General features: G+C 41.2%; 1 protein-coding gene across 1 annotated transcript in view; it reads left to right on the top strand.

Moving 5' to 3' along the window:
- Positions 1-21,439, top strand: part of tmem132e (transmembrane protein 132E) — a 98,305-nt gene that overhangs the window by 59,048 nt on the left and 17,818 nt on the right. The window contains exons 5-6 of the mRNA XM_070917234.1: positions 6,853-6,996; positions 15,059-15,264. Of these exons, the coding sequence (XP_070773335.1) occupies positions 6,853-6,996; positions 15,059-15,264 (350 nt within the window). The remainder of the gene's footprint in view (positions 1-6,852; positions 6,997-15,058; positions 15,265-21,439) is intronic.

Raw genomic sequence — 21,439 nt, forward strand, 5'->3', positions numbered from 1 at the left:
GGACTGTAAATTATATCAAAACAAAAAGTGGACGTTCCAGTTCCCCCCACCAGGAGACAGTGACACAGTTAAACAATGGTAACAACCGAAATACATGATTGATTAACTGAAAACAGGCGGTCTTATCGGAGCTAACAGAGCAGACCAGCTTAATCATTATGGCAGGTTGTTGAGAAGCTTAATGGGATGGTGTGTAGTGACGAGGCTGTCTGTTGTACAATCAGAGAGTTAAGAAATTACTTCACTGGACCTCCTGAGCTCAGTTTAAATCACAGAAGTACATTTAAAGTCGAGATGAAACGGCACTTTGAGAGTCTCTAAAGTCCGTGTCATGATGATATTGTGATCCACATGATGGGTGGATGTCATGATATCACTGGTTGATATAAGAATACATATATTGTTAGATAGGGGATATGATCTAAGATTAAAATAATTATAATGGAAATGTTCATTTCATCTTGACTTTAATTGTAATTTACAATCATACTGAGTTGTATTAAGTTGATGTAAGTTATGTCAAAGATCAGGTTGGGAAAGTAGCACGAATTAAGGCTTTCTTCTGATTATAAAGATTTTTTTTGTTCATATCGGTGTTTGTTTGCCTTTTGATTATCAACCCACTGGAGTTCATTTTGACGCTACATCACTGACTAACTCTCAAAATGTATGCTTTTCCAATTTAAAGACTGACTTCAGAGTTACCAATATCGAGGGGAAAAAAATGAATACTGACAGTTGTGCTTTTGTGCTTTCCTTTGTTGCAGTTGTTGTTTTGAACAAGCTAGTTATGTTTAACCTCTCCTGCAAATCGTGCTTTGAACACCCCTCGAGGCTATTTTTATTGTGAAGTGAATAACCTAATGTTTATGACTGATTGTTGAATAGAAGAACAGTAATAACTGGAGGTTGAGTTTCCAGTCTGGATTCGACCATGCAGCTGGAGCACAACACAGCACTGAAGTACAGAAGGGATATTTTATTTAACATCACAATGTGCTGTAATTAGCGCAGGGAACATGACCACAGTGTATTCATCAAATCAACCAACATTTCAGAGAACTAAAGCATTTAAAGCAGAAATGAATCAGGTCAGAAGAACAACAATCTAAAAGTGTAAGAAAAGACTGGCTCTGAAGTTGGACATGCTGTAGAATAACTGTCATTTTAAGGTTAGCGGCAGATGCAAACCAACCAGCACTTTTCAGCTGGTGCCGTACACCCACTGACAGCTCGTAGAACAGATCAGCACTTTCAGAAACTGCTGATATTAAGAAGTGGGAGGTGGTTCTGTCTCCAAAATACAAACACGATGCATTTTGTGGAACAAAGCGACAGAGATGAAGGTCTGGGGTGGACCCCGACCGTAACTTCTGACAGAGGATCGTGAGGAGAGGAAGGAAGAGGAGCTGGTAAAGTGAAAGGGAATGAAGAAGAGGGTTTTTCTGGTCGGCAGACCACAGATTGTGTGCCAACTACAGTTGACCTGCTGCAGATAAGGGGAGGAAGGAGGAAGAGAACGGTGGAATTACTTGTGAATTTACAATGTGAAAGGAGAAACAATTCCAGAATGGTAAGGTTAAATCAACCCTCAGGCTTATTACACAGTTTAGGCCACTGTTAACACAACGCCAGCGAAGCCCTCTTTCACAGGACATTTTTATTACTTTGAGGGAAGAGAGCTGGAGAAGAGGCAAGAAAACAGGAAGGATGATGCCGAGCAGGCGGTAGCAGTCAGGCCCGATTCCCAACTCCATTAGCTGCTCTGTGCCGCCGCAGCCACCAGACGTTAAATAAAAGATTAGGTTTTGTGTCCCACAAAACCCAAAGCTTGAAGTCATTTTTACATGTATGTAAAAAAACATTCCTAAAGATACACAACTGACAAAATGAAGTGTTTACATTTTGAAGGTGGAAGTGGTAGAAGTTGAACTGGGGATTTAAGTCTCACACGATAAGTAACCTCGCCTCGCTGCCTTTTGAACCGAGACCCCGTAGGCTACTCCAACAAGGCTCCACACTAATGGATTACATTTAATGGGACGACAATAACCGCAAGCAAATTACTATCGGTAATCTGTGAACACAGATTTGTTGCTTTAATAAACTGTGGAGGAGTGAAGACATTTAAACTGAGATTACACACACACAAACACACACACACTCATCTTAAACAAATAAAGTAAAAGCAGAATATATATGTATATATATAATGTATATACTGCATGCTGTATATCAGTGTACGTCAACTGCGAGCTTTCCATCTGGCCCCCAAAATATTACTGAATTCAGGAATACCCTAGGAGGAAAAAGTATGTTTCTATATTTATTTATTTTTTTAAATCAAATGAAACAAACGCCCTCTGAAAAGTAGCTTGTGCCGTAGCCTGCCTTCAATCAAAAATAACAATAACTCGTTGCTCTGATTTAACATTTCTTTTATTGTTTCACATGCTCGTTTTATCTATAGTCGTTTTTCACAAATGTCCTTGCTTGGGCTTTTTTCCCCACACAATAGCGCACAATTGCGGCATCGGTAAATGGCTGGTTATGCTTGGAGAGTACCCAGGCAGCCTGCAGAGACGCACTTGTTGCCCTCTCTTGTTCAGTTCAGATTTCAAAGCAGCAATTCTTCTCTGACGGGCCTCTGACTGTTCAGGATACGACTCCTTGAAGCTTTGCATGCTTTGTGTTGTGGTGACGCCTCAGATTGTATTCTTTAGCGACAGCGACAGTTTCATTGCAAACGAGGCACACAGGTACAGCATTTCTAAAAGCTGGCATTATGAATACATACTTATCGGTCCGTTCTTCATTAAAGCTGCGGTTTTCTGCATCAACTTTCCGCTTCGAGAGTGCCATTTTTCAAGCTTGAAGGCCGTTCTCCTGCCAGCGTTTTCCAAAAACTACGACACTGCATGTGACAGTGATGGACAGCTTGACAGCCTCACAAATATGAAGCCTAGAATATCGCAATCGCCCCCTAGTGGCTTGCTGCAGTACAGGTAATATGAGTCTGTTAACACTGACAAAGGCTAAAAAAATAACATAAATTTGGAAGGAAAGTTAATATATCAAATGAAAATATATTACTTAGGATACAATATTTATTTTATTTTATTTTACGAGAGCATCTGGCCCTCACAGTGTCTGCCGAGAAAAATTCTGGCCCTTGGACAAATGTAGTTGATGACCCCTGCTGTACATGATTAAGTCTACAATCCCCTAAAGTTAAGGTAATGAACAGTCATCAGCGCATAAACATAAAACGCTGATGTTACTGATCTGAGAGATGAGGCTGGGTCTCTACTAGTTCCTGTTTGCATCCACTCCTTTACCATTACCATTACCATTACTGACTCTATAATCAGCAGCTACATGTTGGATGTAGCTGCTGATTATAGAGTCACTAACGGTTATGTAAGGATCATGCACCACAGATGATGCACAGAATTGCCAACACAATGATGGTCTGTTCACTGCGACACAGTTTAGGGACAAATCAACAAGATCTGAGTTTAAATCTTTAGACATTATCCCTGTTGGATCCGCTATGATGTTTGTTAAAATAAATGAATGTAAAATTTAAAAAAAATAGTAATATGAGGTGTTGAGAGTCCAGTTCACATCTCGAATAGCTGCTAAAATTGCTGTTAAGTGCTTTACTTTGTACCGTAGCGCTAAAAGACATTCAATGTACCAAACTAAACCAATTTAGTTTAGTAGGATACTGGAATTACAACATTTCTGTATTACCATTAAACAGAGTATCTAATAACTGTTTTGCTGCTTCATGCAGAACATAGTAATTAAGTGAAATGATAGCTCTGTGCAGTGATGACTGATTTTTGTTCCAAGCTAAATTCAGGTAAGCATAATTAGTGCTCCCACAGCAGCACACATGTAATTGTAAAGTGTCTTGTGTAGTGTAATACTTACCAGATGCCAAAACAGCAAGGAGAGCTTAGGGATGATGTCTTTCAATTAGGATTTCGCCCCAGAGTCCAGTCAATTATCCACAGAGGTCTGCTGTGCTTTGCTTCCCATAAATTGGCTGTGTTTCATCAACTAAAAAAGAAAAACACCAAAAACAAAGCTGCTCTGCTCCAGCATTAGCAACAAAAACAAATTAAAACTGAAATGCTGGAATATGTATAACAGTGTGCTTTATTATTGCAAATAAAAGACTCACAGAATTAGATAGGTTTGAGAATAAATTAAAACACAATAAAACACACATTTCTGGGTGACCGATTCATTGACGTGTCAGACCATTTTCAAAGGATTCACAAAATGTAGACTATGACAGAGAAACATTTAATGGGGCAACTGAAAGGAGCTCTGTTGGAGTTATTATAGAGGTTTAGGAAGCGTCAAAATATGTCTTTTCTATTCCAAAACATACAGTGTGAAGGGCAAGCTTAAGTTTCAGACAGATCCTGCTGCGTTGAATTGTTTTCATTAATATTTTGTATCCTGTCTTTCTCAATAATTACAACCCTATCTCTACAACTTGTCAGTGTGCACTGTTAGTGCTGCAGTGAAGGTTGGGAATGATATTATTGATTCCCTATAGAAGAAGCGTAGCTCTTCAGCTATTAATTGATCTTTCTGCAGCCTAAGCAGAGGTTGATTAACAAAGGAACATCTGACAAAGCATTAGTTTACAATGCTTTTTTCACTCAATGTGTGAAAGTTAATTGACTAACGCTCCAGCTTAATGGAGTTCTCCAGGATTCAATGCTGGGTCTTCTTTCATTTTCTGCTTTCATAAAAGTGGAAAAGAAAGTGCTCATTGTTAAGGAGATACTGATATATGTACTCGTGAATCTAAAGTACAGTCCACCTTTGCTATTTATCAGTCTCAGGTCTTTCTTGTCAAGATCGAGTTAAACACATTTCCATCTGAATTTAGCACAAAGAAAATCAGCAAAACAAAATGCGAATTAATGCGTGTTTCCATGCATTACTGTTACTGGATATTAGGAGGTGGGCACATCGAGAAAAACAGTGCTAAACCTCCATTCGGGTGCCATTAAATCATTGTAGAAGAAGAAGGCGCAATGAGATGACTCTAGTGGAGCATAAGCTTCAGTGGACATGCTTCATGTTTGTAATATAACTTTATTGAGTATTTCAACCTTTTTTTCTTTTCCATCTCTGGTGTTTCTCGCCAGGTTTTTTATGCACAAATTGAAAATGTTCATGAAAACAGGTGGATTTATTGTGGGAAATATATTGACGTTGTTAGCTTTTATTTATTACTGTGGTATGTGGCTTGACAAATCTTTTAAGTATCATGCAGAGTTATTTTCAGCCACCATCTCACATCACAAGTTGTACTCCTCAGATGGGACAGAAAGCTTTAATGTTTTCTGCTCCAGCCATTTGGAAAGGACCGTAGTAGAAACTGAAATGAAAGAAGTTTGTGACTCCAGCTGAATTAAAAACAACTGTCCACGGTAAATGGCTCTTACATTGATACAGACTTAGCTTCACATGTGGGTTTCTGTTGGTATATGTATTTGCTCTCTGCTCCTCTGCTCACTCTTTCTCCTTTTAGTATTTCTGGTATCGACCAGGTCTCCCATGTGAAAGAGGTGTTTGACCTCAAAGGGACTAACCTGGTAAAATAAAATAAATTAAGGTTTCAGATTCTATCTTTAGATCCTGTCTACATCTTTGCATCTCAGTGCTGTTATGTCCCTCTCAGAGGTAAAGTTCAGTGTCATGCGTAAGGACACTTCCGCACTGACTGCCTTTGTTATCTGCTTAAGGCTAAGTAGTGGTAGTAGATGCCTTGACAACTCAATGCTGAGTCTGTGTATAATATTTCCTCTATGAATAAACAATTCTGGGCCTCGCAGTTGAGTGGGAACCCATGAAAAAGGGAAGAGAGTCTGATCCTTCATGCTCTACACCCTTATCAAGACTTTGAGATAAGTGTCGGGCAGAAATTTAAATATACTATTTTAGATTTCAGGAAATGTACACGGTTTCACTCTCTCCCTCGGCTACTCGTACACCACAAATGAGAAAGCGTGTTACCCTCTTGCAGCTTACATGATCTGCAAAAAAAATAATGAATTGATTCAAACTTCAACAGACGGCCTGGTGTGTGTTTTAATTGGCTGTTTGCATCCCCGTGCTTTCAAAACAAATATGCAGATGGAATGACAATGTTGGCCTTTTCTTTTTTACGGCAAGTTCATCAGAATTCAAGGATTATTTTTCCCATTGCGTACAACCAGCTGGATTTATCACCGTTTGATCACTTCTGATATTCACAAGTTTCAAATATACTGAAATACAGGGCAGCAATATGACGGACATTCTCTCTATGAACTCCAGCTTAATTGGATAATATGTAAGTGTGAGTACCAGACACATGATCCATTTTCCTTCATGCACAATTTTCCTCATTTATCTTCGTATTAGTTGTTCATGAACAAATGGATTACCAAGCCGTCAGGCTATTATAGAGAGAGAGATCCATTAATATGAACAACTGAATTTCCCTCATGAGTGATAAGCAAAAAATGGGTAATGGAGGTGCTCTAATCATACATGGTTGAAACCGAATTTTGTAAATAGATGGATTTTCTTCAAATACTGTACTTTTGCTCACAGAAAAAGCATCATACTTGAGATGAAAATGTCAGTTGATGAAATCCAATGAAAGACATCTAAGTAAGATGAGTTCTGGTCTGCCACTGAGAGCATCACCTGGACGACACAGGAGCCCTGGTGGTAATGGTTTTAAATTTGGACATCAGTAATGCTGATGAAATATCAAAGAAAATCACTCTCTACCTCTCACTGTTTCGTCATGTCTATTTTCTCTCACTGTAGGACACTGAGATTATCAACACGGCCATTCTGACCGGACGCACTGTGGCCATTCCTGTCAAAATGGTCTCCATAGAGATGAATGGAGCAGTCACTGACGTCTCGGCCTTTGTGCAGTGCAAGTCATCCAATGAAGACATTGTTAAGGTACGGTAAAACTGATTTCCTCAATCTCTGTATCTGGCAGAAGATGTCAATTTAGAAAACCTAATCCCTTTACTCTTCCACTAATACAGGGGAGTGGCGCAGCACCGCAGTCACAACATCAGGGAAGCATAAAAACTTCATTTTGGACTGCTCCATATGTACCCATGATTTGATTCTTGCCTTTTTCCTCAGATAAAATCAATGGCTGTTCATAAAACTACAAAAATATATAAATCAATGTGGCAACAAGGGGGCAGTAAAAGCTCCATTCTGTGCTTTCTGAAGCGCCACACCTAATGCTTGTCAAAGAGACACCCTGTTCGCAGAGTTCTGCTCACCTGCAAAGCCCCCAAATCTCTTTTTGTTCACCTAAGTGTGATGGCTGCAGGCAGATATATATACGCCAACGTCCCAGGATGCAGGGAACAATCACTGCTCAGGCTCACAGGGAATCCAAGCTGGGAGTACAATATCAAGTCTCATTTGTTGATTGAATAAATTAAAGTGGGATCACAACAACTTGCAGAGCATATTAGAGGCTGTGATTACGCCGGTATTATTTTCTCCAGTCAATTACGATCATAATAGATTGCACTATAGGCAGATTGCATAATTGTATAGGCAGTACAGTGAAGTGTCGCAGTGCCGTTTTGCACGGTTGATCATATTAAAAGTAGTCGTGTAAGGGGAGATGTGACCTTAGATGAAGCAAACAGCGTATACGGTGTGTCGTTGTGTTCAAATATACAACAGTCCAATACAGACTGCCTCATTCCGCCTCTCAGGTTTCCTCTCATGCAACCTATAATAATAATAATAATACTAATATAATAATATCCTTTTTTTGCAATTTCCAAAAGCAGACGTTATATATAGGGGTTACAAGACGTCATTACAACAATAAAGGTCACATAAAACAAGAACAGGTACAATGAAAGGTTTGCAGAATGCATGTGTGGACAAAAAGTCTGCACAAACTATGTGACACAGACAAGTTAGCAGTGAACAAAACCCCAGAAAGCACCTTGTTGTGTCAGCACCTCAAAGAATACTTTGGGTACTGCGTAACAGAGCCCATGTAATGAAGGACATGGTCTTCATGGTGAGATGAAGGAAATGTAATCAAACCCAAATTTCATTTCATGTGCATACTTTTTACGAAAGAAACTGAGCCATTTCCTTTTCTCTTCTTTTCTTTTCTCTGTTTGGTTCTGTGAGATGGACTGCATGAGGTTTCTCTTCGCTTCCATAGCATTTCTTCGTTGGACACAAGCGTTTATTGCACAAAGGGTGACATCAGCAGCACAATGGAAGAAGATGTTGATTGTGCATTATATCTGCTGCCTTACACCCATTTTGGGAACAAATACATTTTGCCAGTGGCAAGATGTCCCAAAGGGAAAGCCATCTCACGCCACGGGGTGTTTCTAAACTCCCTCCCTGGATAAAGATGGATTTAACCAGCTATTCTCAAACCAGTTTGTACTTTATCACATTTCTCCCTCTCATGTAAAACAGCTGCATGTGAATACACTGCGCTCAGTGGGAAACAGCCGTGGGGGAGAGGGAGGCCAGACGTGACTCGCAGTGTGATCAACTTTGACTCGTCAGGCTTGTGAATTGTCTCCCAGTGACAGAAATCCTTAAATTTGACCACATTCATTTGTTAAATTTGAAGACTACCGTATCCGGTCTGTGTCGAAAAGCCTTTTTGTTCATTGAATAGTGAAACTATCATATCAAGTCAGACTAATGAAATCCTCCTCCTCAAGGTCAGCTGAGGCAGCTTTGATTGTAGATTTTACAGACTGAGGCCATGAAGCCATAAAGCCGAATCAGATACTGACTTCAATCATGTCGGTTGTGACTGGCCAGTATCTGTTCTTATTAAAAGACCAGTATCTGTCCAATATATTTTCACTCTGATATACTGGACTCATCCTAATGTTCGCTGCCTGACTGTTATCTTGCATACAGATGGGTCTGAAGAAAATAGATTCCGATACCTGAGGGAGAACAAATTTAACTATGAATTAAACTCCTAGCAGAGTTCAGATCAATGAGTTTCCTGTACAGACATGTTCCTTTAAGGCGGGAGGGGATCCAGTTGTGGTGTATTGTATTGTACTGTCAATAGAAAAGAACAGGTGTTGCATTGGGATGGCTGTCCTCAGCATGCCATTTATCATTTTTCATTATCCATTAAAGACAAGGTGCTGGGCCATGTGATATTGAGTGGGCTTGCTTCAGTGCCCCTGCCATTGAACATTCGAGGCTAATTTAAAATGAGCCCTTCAGGCCCAGGAAATACACGAGTCATGACAGTTCAATAAAATGTCCCCCAGGACAGAGAAATAAAAGATTCACAGTGATCCCCACAAAGGTGGAACACTCCATTACTTTGTTGTTGTTGTTTTTTTATACCACAGACATTACTGTCACGCCAAAAGTCGCACCAATCTATTCTAATCAGATTGTCTTGTTTTAGTTGCAGCATGCTGGTTGGTTGATTTTTTTCTAACCCTGAGCATAGAGGAGTGGTGCAAAACACATACAGCACAAAGCTTTCTAGTACCTTGACACATCTCCTGCTAGCCTCTTGACTTGAGACTGCAACTCATACGGCATTTAACCAAAAACATATCTTCAAGACTTCCTCCCTGAATAAAGCTTTATTTTCAGCCGCGCGTTCTTCTCATTTGGATGTTTGCCAACCCACAGGCGGTTGCAACGATGAGGGTAAAAATAGGTGAGAGGCTGTCATTTTTCTTTACTGGAACTTTTATTTATTTCTTTAGTTCTTTCTTCTTCGGAAATAACTAAGCTGCAGTCTGCATCAAGAGCCTGTAGCAGATAAGCCAATCCTGTGTGGGCACAGTTGTAGCTGTGTGTGTGTGTGTGTGTGTGTGTGTGTGTGTGTGTGTGTGTGTGTGTGTGTGTGTGTGTGTGTGTGTGTGTGTGTGTGTGTGTGTGTGTGTGTGTGTGTGTGTGTGTGTGTGTGTGTGTGTGTGTGTGTGTGTGTGTGTGTGTGTGTGTGTGTGTGTGTGTGTGTGTGTGTGTGTGTGTGTGTGTGCGTGCGTGCGTGCGTGCGTGCGTGCGTGCGTGCGTGCGTGCGTGCGTGCGTGCGTGCGTGCGTGCGTGCGTGTGTGTGCGTGCGGGAGAAATTATTAAGATAACCTAGTTGTAGGTGGAAAGGTGGGAAAGGATAGAAAAAAGAAGGCTGAGCCTGTCAGGGGGTATGGGGGGACTTGTCGACCATCATAAGCAATATAAACCCAACCCCCCCCACCCCCGCTGATCATCCTCTCCCCTGGCATTGTGAGTCAGACAACCCATCTGAAGGCAGTGATAAGGCCTTGTGTCACATCACATCTCATGCCTGTGGTCATCCTGCACACATACTGTACCTGGCTGAAGGCACCTTCCTCATTGCTTCACTTGCATATTAGTGTGACACTTTTACCTTCAGTGCAGCCCCAAATTTAGCATCTGAAAGACAAAAAAATTAGCTAATAACACCAATGACAGCTCCTGTTTATCTGTGTGCTTAAACGTCCCTGCAGCTCAGGATGGAAGCAGTTTTATTGATTGCTTGAAGTTGCAGCAATAATTGTGCATGGGAAGATGCTAGAGATGCTTGTGAGGTTTTGCGATATCTGTCCCATTCACCTTCATTGTATCTATCTGAATGACTAAATACCAGTAGAGGTACATTTTTAATATATCATTTGGATGAACAACCCATTAAGTCTAGAGCAATTTGCAAATGTGAATCTCTCAGTTCAGATGCAATTGGATAGACCAACAACCAATCAGGTCAACGAAACATGTGACGTAGCGCTGAGCGACGGAGAAATGTCAACAGACTACAGCGTGCAGAGAAGAGCTGCGATGGTGCAGAGAAAAACAGAGAAAATATATCGTCCAGTTCGTTTATTAGCGGATTCAACAGAAAGTGCCAGCGGCAGCCATCTTGGTTGTTACGAAAACGCCTCAGCGGCGCTCCTCTGTTAATCGTCACACCTGCCCCATATTAGACAAACGCTTGTGACTGGCCCGACCCAGGCCAGCTCGGCTGGAAATCTGTCTGAACCGGAGGGGGGCCAGACGTATCAGCTTGCAGATTCGTTTGAGTCCCAGTCGGCTCATCACTGAAATAAAAATATGAGGATTTTATTTTAAATTACATCCAAACTGCTTCTAAGAGGCTCCAAAGTCCCAGCTTTCCGAAACAACAGATCATTTTCACACTCAACATCATTAATCCTACCAACAACAGGCTAATGGGAGCTGGCTCATTTTGCTAACAGAGCTAAATGAACTCATTGGTTGAACTGCTCTTGAAGCCAGCACACATCCATCACATGAAGAAAAGCTTCACAACAGCTCCAAGACACAATCCCAGTAATGCTAGCCATATGTCAGCTTCCATTCAGTGTTCATTTAATACATATGTTATCCCTAACTGGAAACTCCATTTGGCAGTTAATTTGGTGAACATTTCAATTTGAAAATAAAATCCTTAATAGTTGTGGTCTCTGGAAACACATGCCACGCAGTGGATGTCATCAAGCTGGTGCAATTTTTCTATTCTGCATCGATGTATTGTTTGTTATGTGTGTCTTTGACATTGAATCGCAGGTGAGAAAATCACTTGTCTGTCTGTCGTCTGCTTGATACACATGAAGGAAATGACAATGGAGGAGCGACACTGGAACAAAAGCAGTTTTAAGAAGCCCGACTGAGTGTTCATTGCTGACAACCTCGAGGATAATTGAAACTCCAACGTGGAAAATATTTTCAATCCTTTGTCTGCATCTGGTTTTGTTTATTTTTGCCTTTTTACCATTTTCCGTGAAGACATGTTTGTGCTTTCGGTTGAGCAGGTGGCTTGTAGATCTGCGACACATACCATGTAACCGTGGCAACTGCGGTGTTGCGTGTCGTCCCCTTCCTCTCTTGACCTTTCCTGCTGTCAAATAAAGAAGCCAAATGTCCAACATACTATAGAAATTAAATATATATATATATATACTGCTCTGCATTTGCAGTTGTCTTTCCTCACTCAGTGCCCCCCACCTGCAGTACACAACCCCCCACCAAAGCCAGAGAAAGCATCCAAATGGGACATGAGATTGTTATTGTTTCATTGTAATTACATATTCTTGCTCCCGTCATCGATTCATTGTTGATTTTATGCTTCTTTTCTTGGACAGATCACTGGTTTATTAAATTGTGAAGTATGAACTGCAGCCTTAGTTTTGTGTTAAGTTTTGTGTTAATGTTGCTCCGTAACTGCTGGATGTGTGAGTAAGCAACTGTTTCGCCTTATCAACCTAAAAGCTGATAATGTGCCAGTGTTGTGTTCACAACTTGTTAAAGTCTGTGCTACAAACTGGGGGTGTGGAGCTGGAAAGATGTGGGTGTTTATTAAACAGGACGGGTCTAACAACTAGATAATAACATATGCTATGGAGTTGCATTACGGGAAGTGTAGGATCTAGTAGGACTAAAAGTCTATATCTCTGCCTCTGCTGCATTCAGTTTTTGTTCATCTAACTTTGTGGAAGTTCAATACTGAATTGCTGAATTACCCCACATGTGAATAATGAGCCGATGATGTCATGGCAGCCGCCTGACTGCTCGAGATGGAATAAAATTATGGCTCGAGGTCCGCACTGGATTATGCGAACAAATGTGTTTAACTGCTATCGGCAAAGAATGCGGATGAACAGAGAATCTGCAGTGTTGCTGGTGCTGTGTGAACGGTCACATCATACTGAGATGTCATTAAAACATTTGCTTGCTTGAAGGACAGAAGCTGCTGCTTTTACTGGAACCGTTTGGGAAATTAATTCAGTTAATGTTATGGAATAAATGTGTGAAAGGACCTTAGGTGTCTTCACCTTCATTAACCTAGCCCGTCGTTCACTCTGCGTCATGTGACCAGTGCACGACCAAATGCAGGCGGCACTTGCACTTGTCCTGACGATCTGTCTCCACCCAGGCAATCTGCTGGCACCATGGAAGATGCCACAGCGCATTAGCAGCAGTGTGACGGCATGTGGCGGCTCAGTGTGTGAAAGCCCTCCTCAGCAAGCCCCCACAGGGCCACTGATACCCAGAGTTGCTAACAGCTTTTGACTTGCAATTAGCCGGCCAAGTTTATCAGCAGCAATAGCCGCAGGAGCTGAAGCGGCACTGCAGCTAGGGCTCCTTGTGAGTGTGTGTGTGTGTGTGTGTGCGTGCACGTGAGCGTGGCTTTAGGGTAGTAGGGAGTACATGTCAGGCAGATGTTCTCCACTCACAGCAAGCCATGCTGTGATTAATCAAGGTGGCCGGGGTCATTGTGTTGAGTTACTTCTTTTTCTCTCTTTTGTAACTCGCATCATACAGATAAGACTGCACATGAGCAGACAGAACAATAACACACAAAAGCTGGATACTGTGGAAGCCCATAAGGTCAAACCCTGCAAAATTGCATTAACAGAACCAGAGGGGAAGACTGTCATCTTAAGAAGTCCTTCCACCACCCGACCCCCCCCCCCCCCACACTCTGGCCTGTCTGAATGGAGGGGGAATTATATTACCCAGACCTCCTCCCAGTTATGATGAATCCCCAGCCCTGAGAAGACTGGCCAGCCCGACCTCCATTTGCGGGAGATTAGATCTTCTGATTACAATGCCAGCTACCTCCCACCACTAGATAAATCTTCGATGGGAGCCCAAAAGCAAAGCCCTCCAGATCCATTGCAGTTAATAATTTAGTGTTAGAGGGGGACAAGTATTTATGATCATTCAAATGGAGCTGGAGCTTTTTGACTAGATGGGAAAGCTAAAGAATGGTTTTAAGTTAATAATGGCATTTGCCAAGACTTAAATTTAGAAATTTCCATATATTGAATTCATACTCATATTCATAGTGCCATTGCTGTGTCACATATTATATCACATTACATGAATGTCTCGGGAAAGGTGAAATGTGTGAATATGTTTATTAATGTGCCATGTAGGTGTTAAGAACTAAAGTTCATGTGAAATGTCACACTGCTGTCAGCCTTCATATCATATGAATTATGTGTTTGCCTAAAAGCTTTTGTTGGCATATTATGTGTCTGTATAATTGTTCATACATCATTATGCTGAGAATGGGCAAGAAGGGTGGTGGGGTTAGGACGTGGTTTGCATGCCTAATTTGCACTGTACATGCTTAACAAACTCTGGGTTACTTAGAAGCACTAATTTGACTGCATAAAAGATGCAGATTAGATTAGAGAACAGCCCACAGCCAGTAAGCATTGTTTACAGCAGTTGTTCTCAGCACTGTGCCATCAAGGCCAGAGAGTCTGCTGGTTTTCACTCCGGCCAAACACAGCAGCAGCTGATTTTCACTGATTCGTTCCACGTCTCTGGTTTAGGCTGCCGACATCAGCTGCTGTGGTGTTCGGCTGGAATGAAAACCTGCAGACTTCGGAGCCTCGGCGGCACTCGGCTGAGAAGCTCTGGTCTGCAGTGTGCATAAATATTAACACACAGCCTCATTTTAAGAGTTGTTTCACCCAAATTACAGACAAAATACGCAGCGTTCGCTCACTTATCCCTTGTTTTCTGTGTAGGTTTTAAGATATATCAGTTTTCATTCAGACTATTTATTCACTTGAAAGTAATTGCTGGGTTAACCTGAGTAACCAAGATATTGTTTGTATTGTTTTTCAAGTATCAGAGACTCAAAAACCTGGCAAGTAAAGGCTCTAGTGACACTGCCACAGGTTTTTATTTAGCTAGTTATCTGGGTGAAGCAATTCTTTAAGACAAAACGAAAGTATTGGCAGAGATGGTTTATGTGCCCTGAACTTTCACATCACATTCACATACCGGAGACATCCCTGCTGTATATTTGCTCTGCTGAAAGTATCAACCTTGAAATGCTCTGTGATGAATTGTGGCACTGACAGCTGCATCCATACTGTGCTGTATATCATCACAGATCACTTAGATCCTTTGCCACCGACGTGACCATTATCATATAGATGGTCTGACTTCTGACCCTGATCTGTCCTAGGTGTCCATGAATTGCGACTACGTGTTCGTCAATGGGAAGGAGACGCGGGGATCCATGAACGCAAGGGTCATCTTCAGCTACGAGCACCTGAGTGCGCCGCTGGAGCTGACCGTCTGGGTGCCGAAACTTCCCCTGCAGGTGGAACTTTCTGACAACAATCTCAGCTTCATCAAGGGCTGGAGGGTCCCCATTCTGCCCGACCGAAGGTGAGGCTCAAATCCAAACGGGGTGCAGTTAGCACGCATGTAATGATGGTCTTATTTTCATAGCTTTGGCCATCATTCCCACCTGTGATAATAGCATTGTACTCAACAAGTTCACTGCTGAGATTTGGAAGTAAGAAGTAAGATGGGGCAAGAAACATGAGCAGATGAGCCTCATGACAGTTCACAGCCCGACTTCCTGCTTCAACTTTAACCTACCGTAATAACCACAGATGTGCGCGCACAGTTTTGTGGGATTATCGTGCTCACTTTCCATTTTTGCTTGACATTTGTGGTTTAGATCAGTGGTTCGCGACCAATCATGGGTCGCCCAAAGCTCCACGAGGGGGGGGTCGTGAAGACCTCTTGATTTTAAGGGTGTAAGAATTTTTATATGTACAGAATATAATATACATGTATTTAATTAATTCCTGTGAAGAAGACAACTAAGGTTAAGGGTTATTTTAGTTTATATCTTTATTTATTTATTATAATGCCGGCTGCTTGGACTATTAAAACATATGTATGATAGTGAAATTAAAAGAAAATAATTATACGGACAATTGTGGTCCTAAAAATATGAGGAAAAATCGTCTGATACATTACAAAGGAAATATTCAGAATTTTATACAAATCACTAGTTTTACATAAACTTCCGGTTCACTATTAAGGTTAATTGTTTTTATGCACGAATATAATGGGTCGTCAGTGTATATACAGTGGTAAAATATATATAAAAGCATGAAAAAGTTGGGATCCACTGGTTTAGATAATCTGGCTCTACAGTGTCGGATCTCATTGTCGCAGTGTTACAGGAGGCAGTAAATGATGATAAATGGTGCCGTGTGTCACAGGAAGTAGACACATTCCTCAACCAATCAATAGGACAAATGACCATAATGTGACCGTGATATATGAAATACAAAAATAAGACTCAAGCTGCAATAAAGCAGAACTTTTCCATTAATGTGAAGTTTAACCTTCATGGAAACAAACACTGAAGCTCTGTATGTCTCATATAATGGTGTGTTTCAAGGGAACATTTGAAAGCCTATTTGCTCTATTTCCTTGTTCCTTATCTATACCCTATGGTAAAAAGCAACAGAGCCAGAATGCATTAGGCACAGTAGAAATGTAGGATGTCTTATTTTTGTGATGATTATTTTTGTATGATTACCAGAGGACTCATTATCCAAAGAGCATGGAACCTCGCAGTCCTGAACATTAGTTGCTCAGCTGAAAACCAGCCCAGCCTTCTCTCTGTTATCCAGGATTTCATGTGTAGTTGCTTGTTTTGCTCCAATTAGATGCTCCGTCTCAGGTACATGGCAGAAATGTACCCTGCAAAATGAGGCTCTCAAGTGCAAATTGATCTACGAGGTTGTCATGTTTGTGTCATACCCATCTGAACCCATTTTATACAACAAGTCCAAGAGACGGACTTAATTTGACTTCGAGTAAGTACACAGTAAGCTTTTCAGAATGAATATTGGTTGTACTTTCAGATATACGATGATGTTTTTGGACTAACAAGCAGGTAATTTGTGGTGTTACTCTGGACTTAAAGTGATGGTCGGAGTTTAACAGTTGTCGTAGCTGCACTTCCAAGAAGCTGCCACACTGATGATGCAGAAGTACGGCCAGCTCTCCTTTTTGTGTGTATTGCATCAAATCTACATTAAATAATTGGTTAGTATTAACACAATTCACATTTTAACGAGTAGAATGAAAATAAGAAATACATTTCATAAGTATTTATGTTTAATAACCAAATACATTAAGTAATTCTTGTTAGACTCACTTATTTCCTGTAACACTGCCGAGTAAATTGAATGTTGTTTAAACTGAAGTCTGTAAACACTGAAGGAAAACCCTTCCTGAGACATTAGAAAAAGACCTGTCGTTCCCTCCACAAGAAGGCGTTAAATGTCCGTTTCCGACATAACAAACCTCTGGAACATAGTTAACTGAACTTTACAAACAGACAGTACACAGCATTGACACACGTATTGAGTGTCCCAATAAAGTTGCCAGCAATCACAGTTCCCAAAATTCATGAACAAAGTCGATTAAACCATGAACTTCCAAAAAATCCCCACACCATTAAAAGAAAGAAGTTGAAGCACACACAGTACACAGTAGAGAAGGAGCCTTGCACACGCTGTGTCAGGCCAACAGCCATGTTTGACTCTCTAATCCAGGCTAATGTACTTTGAGGTTGATTTTAGCCTCAGTGGTCTCAGGAGTTTGAAGGGATACTTCAGACTGAAGGCGTATCAAGACCAGTCAACACTGAGATTCTCTCGGTTCTGTTCCTCATTCAGCTTTTTAAGGTCCCCGTGCATTTTACTCTCTGCACACAGATGATGTTTCGTTACTGTATTCTTGCTTGAGAACAACATATCATCTTATCTGAAAAATCAGCCTCAAGTTTTGTTTGAAATTGTTGGTGCAAACTACGAAAATAAAAATACACAAGCACATGGGATGTTGTCTGAAGGACGGGCGAGGGTAAGCCAGAGAACAGACGAGGAGGGTTAGACGCTGCAACAGTCCAACACGGTGCTCTGGCTGGCAGCAACAGTTCAAAACAAAGCTGTTACAGACGGGAGACATCAGATCCTCCTCACAGAGTCCAAGGAGAGTTTTCAAAAGTCCGTCTCCTCAGTCCGACTCCAAATGCTACAGCACTATACTATTTCATACCTTTTAGCTTTAGGTCTTGGCTAACAACACTAAACCAACTACAAATACACACGTGGGCAGCTACTACACTCAGAGCTATGCTAACGTCTCGAATGTAAACTCTCTGGTAACCAAAGCTCTGGATATATTTAACCGTACTTTCTGCTGACATAAACATTGTTCACACCGTGCTTTGCGTCCGGCTGGTCAGACCTGCAGCTCATGTGTAACTTGAATAAACACACAAAAGATAGACAAAAGGATAATTCATTTATTTGAGCATATCTACATTTTAAATGTAGGTAGTACAAACTGTACTAGTGAAGAGCTTTCAGTACACGGGTCACTGAATATAAACCTTTTCAACAATCGTCTGTTCCGTTATCTTTACAAGGACTCAAGGCCCATTGTGTGGTCTTCATGTCAATATTATACAAAAGAAGCTTTTGTCAATAGAAAGAATCCAGCAGGCAATAAAAAAAAAAAAGAAATGAGCTGTTGCCCGCAAGCGTTTGAAATATAACACCTTTAGATGCGGAAAAAATGGCTCCAGTGGGAGATTAAGGTTGTTCAAGCCAGGACCCTAATGAAAAATGTGGTCTTAGGTTAAGGAACCTGAGCTCATTAAAATATTCCAGCATTCTTGTCATGCATGGAGCAGTAACAAACAGGCCCACAACCCTTCATTTAGGAAATGTTTAATGGGAGCATTAACACTCACGCGGGTGGCTGCTGTCGTCGCTGCTGGAGTACATCACCGTAGACCAAATCCATTTCTACCCAACCTGAATACAAATGGCGTGTTTAAGGAGTTGTTTGAAGAATTAAGGTATTTCAAATGACCTAGAGTGCTTGGAAAACATCTTGCATAGCCTCATTTTTCAAAGATCCCCAATGGGCTATAATGGGCTGTAGATGGTATATTATTTTGACGTGTAAAATGTGTCTTAAATCCCCACGTTAGTACCAGTCTTTCATTTTATTCATTCTTTGTAAAAGGCCCAGTCTGTGAAGGTAGAAGCCTGCAGATGAGGAATCATATATGTGCTTTTATCAGATTTGTGAGACGTTCAGACGTCGTTATTTTGAATGGTGTTTGCTGTTTGTCCAGTGTTTACGAGGCCCCAGGGTTTGCCAGAGGTTTCCTGTGGTATAACTCTCGAATAATGATATTACCTTTGTTATTCAACATTCCCCGAATATCAATAGGTGGACTATTTGTTTCAAGGAAATTGGTGTGGTTTTAAAGTTTGTTTCTCTAAAGTATGTATCTCTAAAATTCTTCCAACCCATTTTCTATGCATATAGCTTCCTTTGTGCCTTCATGAAAACAGTAATCAAAGACCCCTCGTGAGCTATTTTAGGTTGCGATGATTGCCACACAGCCAGGCCAGAGGAATTCATTTCACTGCAGGTGAAGCATTTCTTTCTTGCATGCTGTCATTTGGATTTACTGAGGCTATGTAATTTTCTTTTCCCAGTAGTTCTTTGCAGCATCAGGCAACTGCAGACAAAGACAGCTCCCATCATTCTCAATGGTGCCACATGCAGACTATTGAAGCTGCTGATACCAACTAGACTGGCCTTCCCACAGGAGTCTTTGTGTTTTCAGTGGTGGTGTTCAACGCACATTTGATGTATGCGATATAGCGTGTTTTGTTTTTCTGTTGCCTGATCCGTAGCTGCTGCAGTATCACAGCAGGCTTTAACAATGTTAAAGACTCACACCCAAAGTTTAGAACTTGGGACTTGACTTGAACTTGAGTGTCAAGACTTGAGACTTTTTTGTGACTTGCAAAACACCAACCTGGACATCTGCCATTAACAAAACCACCTACAAGACTGGCAAACTCTACTGCCAGTAGTACCAAGATGCCAGGGAGGCAAAGAACAGACAGACGACAACAGGATTTACGAGACATTATCTTAATTCTGAGGACTAACAATAGCACTGGCATGAGACAGCAGGTTCTGTCTGTCTTGACCTTGGTCTTGTTTGTTTACAGTCATTATGGAGTGCTGTGATAATGAATCAGATGATGTTTTCAAAGGCTTTGAAAGCATTGTAAATAATACCTCAAAGTAAGATGCAAAGTACAAACTCTGATACAATGTGATGTAGCTCATTAGTCATCTCAAACACACTCCAGTAACACCAAATCATGGTGATTATCTGCATCAGACTGCTAAAGCTGCTTTATTTTGAAATTGTTTGACTGAATTATTGTCTTTTCATTAACTCCTCTCAATCCTCTCGCTCTTGCTTATTTTCCTCCTCTCACAAGTGCTCTGACTCTCCTCTACAGGACCTCTAACCTCCCACACTCTTTCCCTCGCCTCCTTAACTCTTTTATTTTCCTTTCTGTTGCAGTCTCTCCATCCTACATTCCTTCACTTCTGCAACGTGACACATTCTGAACCTTCATGTGCGGCAAGGTCTCTTGGCCTGCAGTGGGCCTTTGCTACTGTGCAGCAGAATTGCTCACTGGCTGCATTATCCAGTAACATGCTCTAAAAAAGGAAAGAAAGTGTAATCGGGCGGGCAGCCCGTGTGCACTGAAGCTTCAGCTTGTACGTTTGTATCAGAGACTCTAATAAGAACAGACAATATTCTTCTGGAGGAGAAAAAATATCAACCTTATTTTCAGGTACAGACTCAGGAAGGTAAACTTCCACTGACCTGAGCCAAGAGTTGTGAAACTCCTTGACAGAGACAGAGAGAGCCTTACTGTCTCATTGGGTTTTTCTCTACCTTTAACTGAATGAGTAACTGAGTGTGCAGTCTCAGCGTCTGCTGTGGAGTTAACTCGCTTACCTAAGTACAACAGCAACTACATGTCCTGAAGCTACACTGTCAGTCTCCTGCTCACAGAGGAAAACAGGATGAAGTCCAGGTGACGTCCAGGCAACAGAGCCAAGCTGAACTGGAAGAAAAGTGCACCAAGATCAGTTTGAGGTTCCGGTCTTCCAGTTCAGTGTCTTCTTGTATCAAGTTACTTTTTTGAGGGGATAAAAACTGGAAACTGCTTTTGTTAAGTTGGGGGACACAAAAGACAGTTTAGTCATCAATCTCAAAAACACTAGAAAACATCCATAACAAGAAGAAGAACAAGCGCTCATGCGACACATATGCAGCTTTCAGTGTCAGCGATAATGTTTGTCTGCTACTGTACAAAATTCATTTAATTACAGAAATATCCATCCATCTAATACAGTGTCTATACCCGCTTATCCTGTGCAGGGTTTCACAGGTGCACAGCTCGCCAGTCCATCATAAGGCTCACACACACATGTAGACACTGGATAGCCACATGCATTCCCTCTGCTAATGACTGCTCATTAAATGAGTTATTATAAGTTATTATTAGGTTTTTCTAAAGTTTTAAAAACTAAAGGCCACACATGCTACAGGTATGCAACTTTTAGAGGCTTGTAAGCCCATATAAGCAGAATCTGTTATATATTCAAATTTAAACAATGATACAGTGCAGTA

The sequence above is a fragment of the Enoplosus armatus genome, chromosome 13 (genome assembly GCF_043641665.1).
Source record: "Enoplosus armatus isolate fEnoArm2 chromosome 13, fEnoArm2.hap1, whole genome shotgun sequence".
Classification (NCBI taxonomy): Eukaryota; Metazoa; Chordata; class Actinopteri; order Centrarchiformes; family Enoplosidae; genus Enoplosus; species Enoplosus armatus.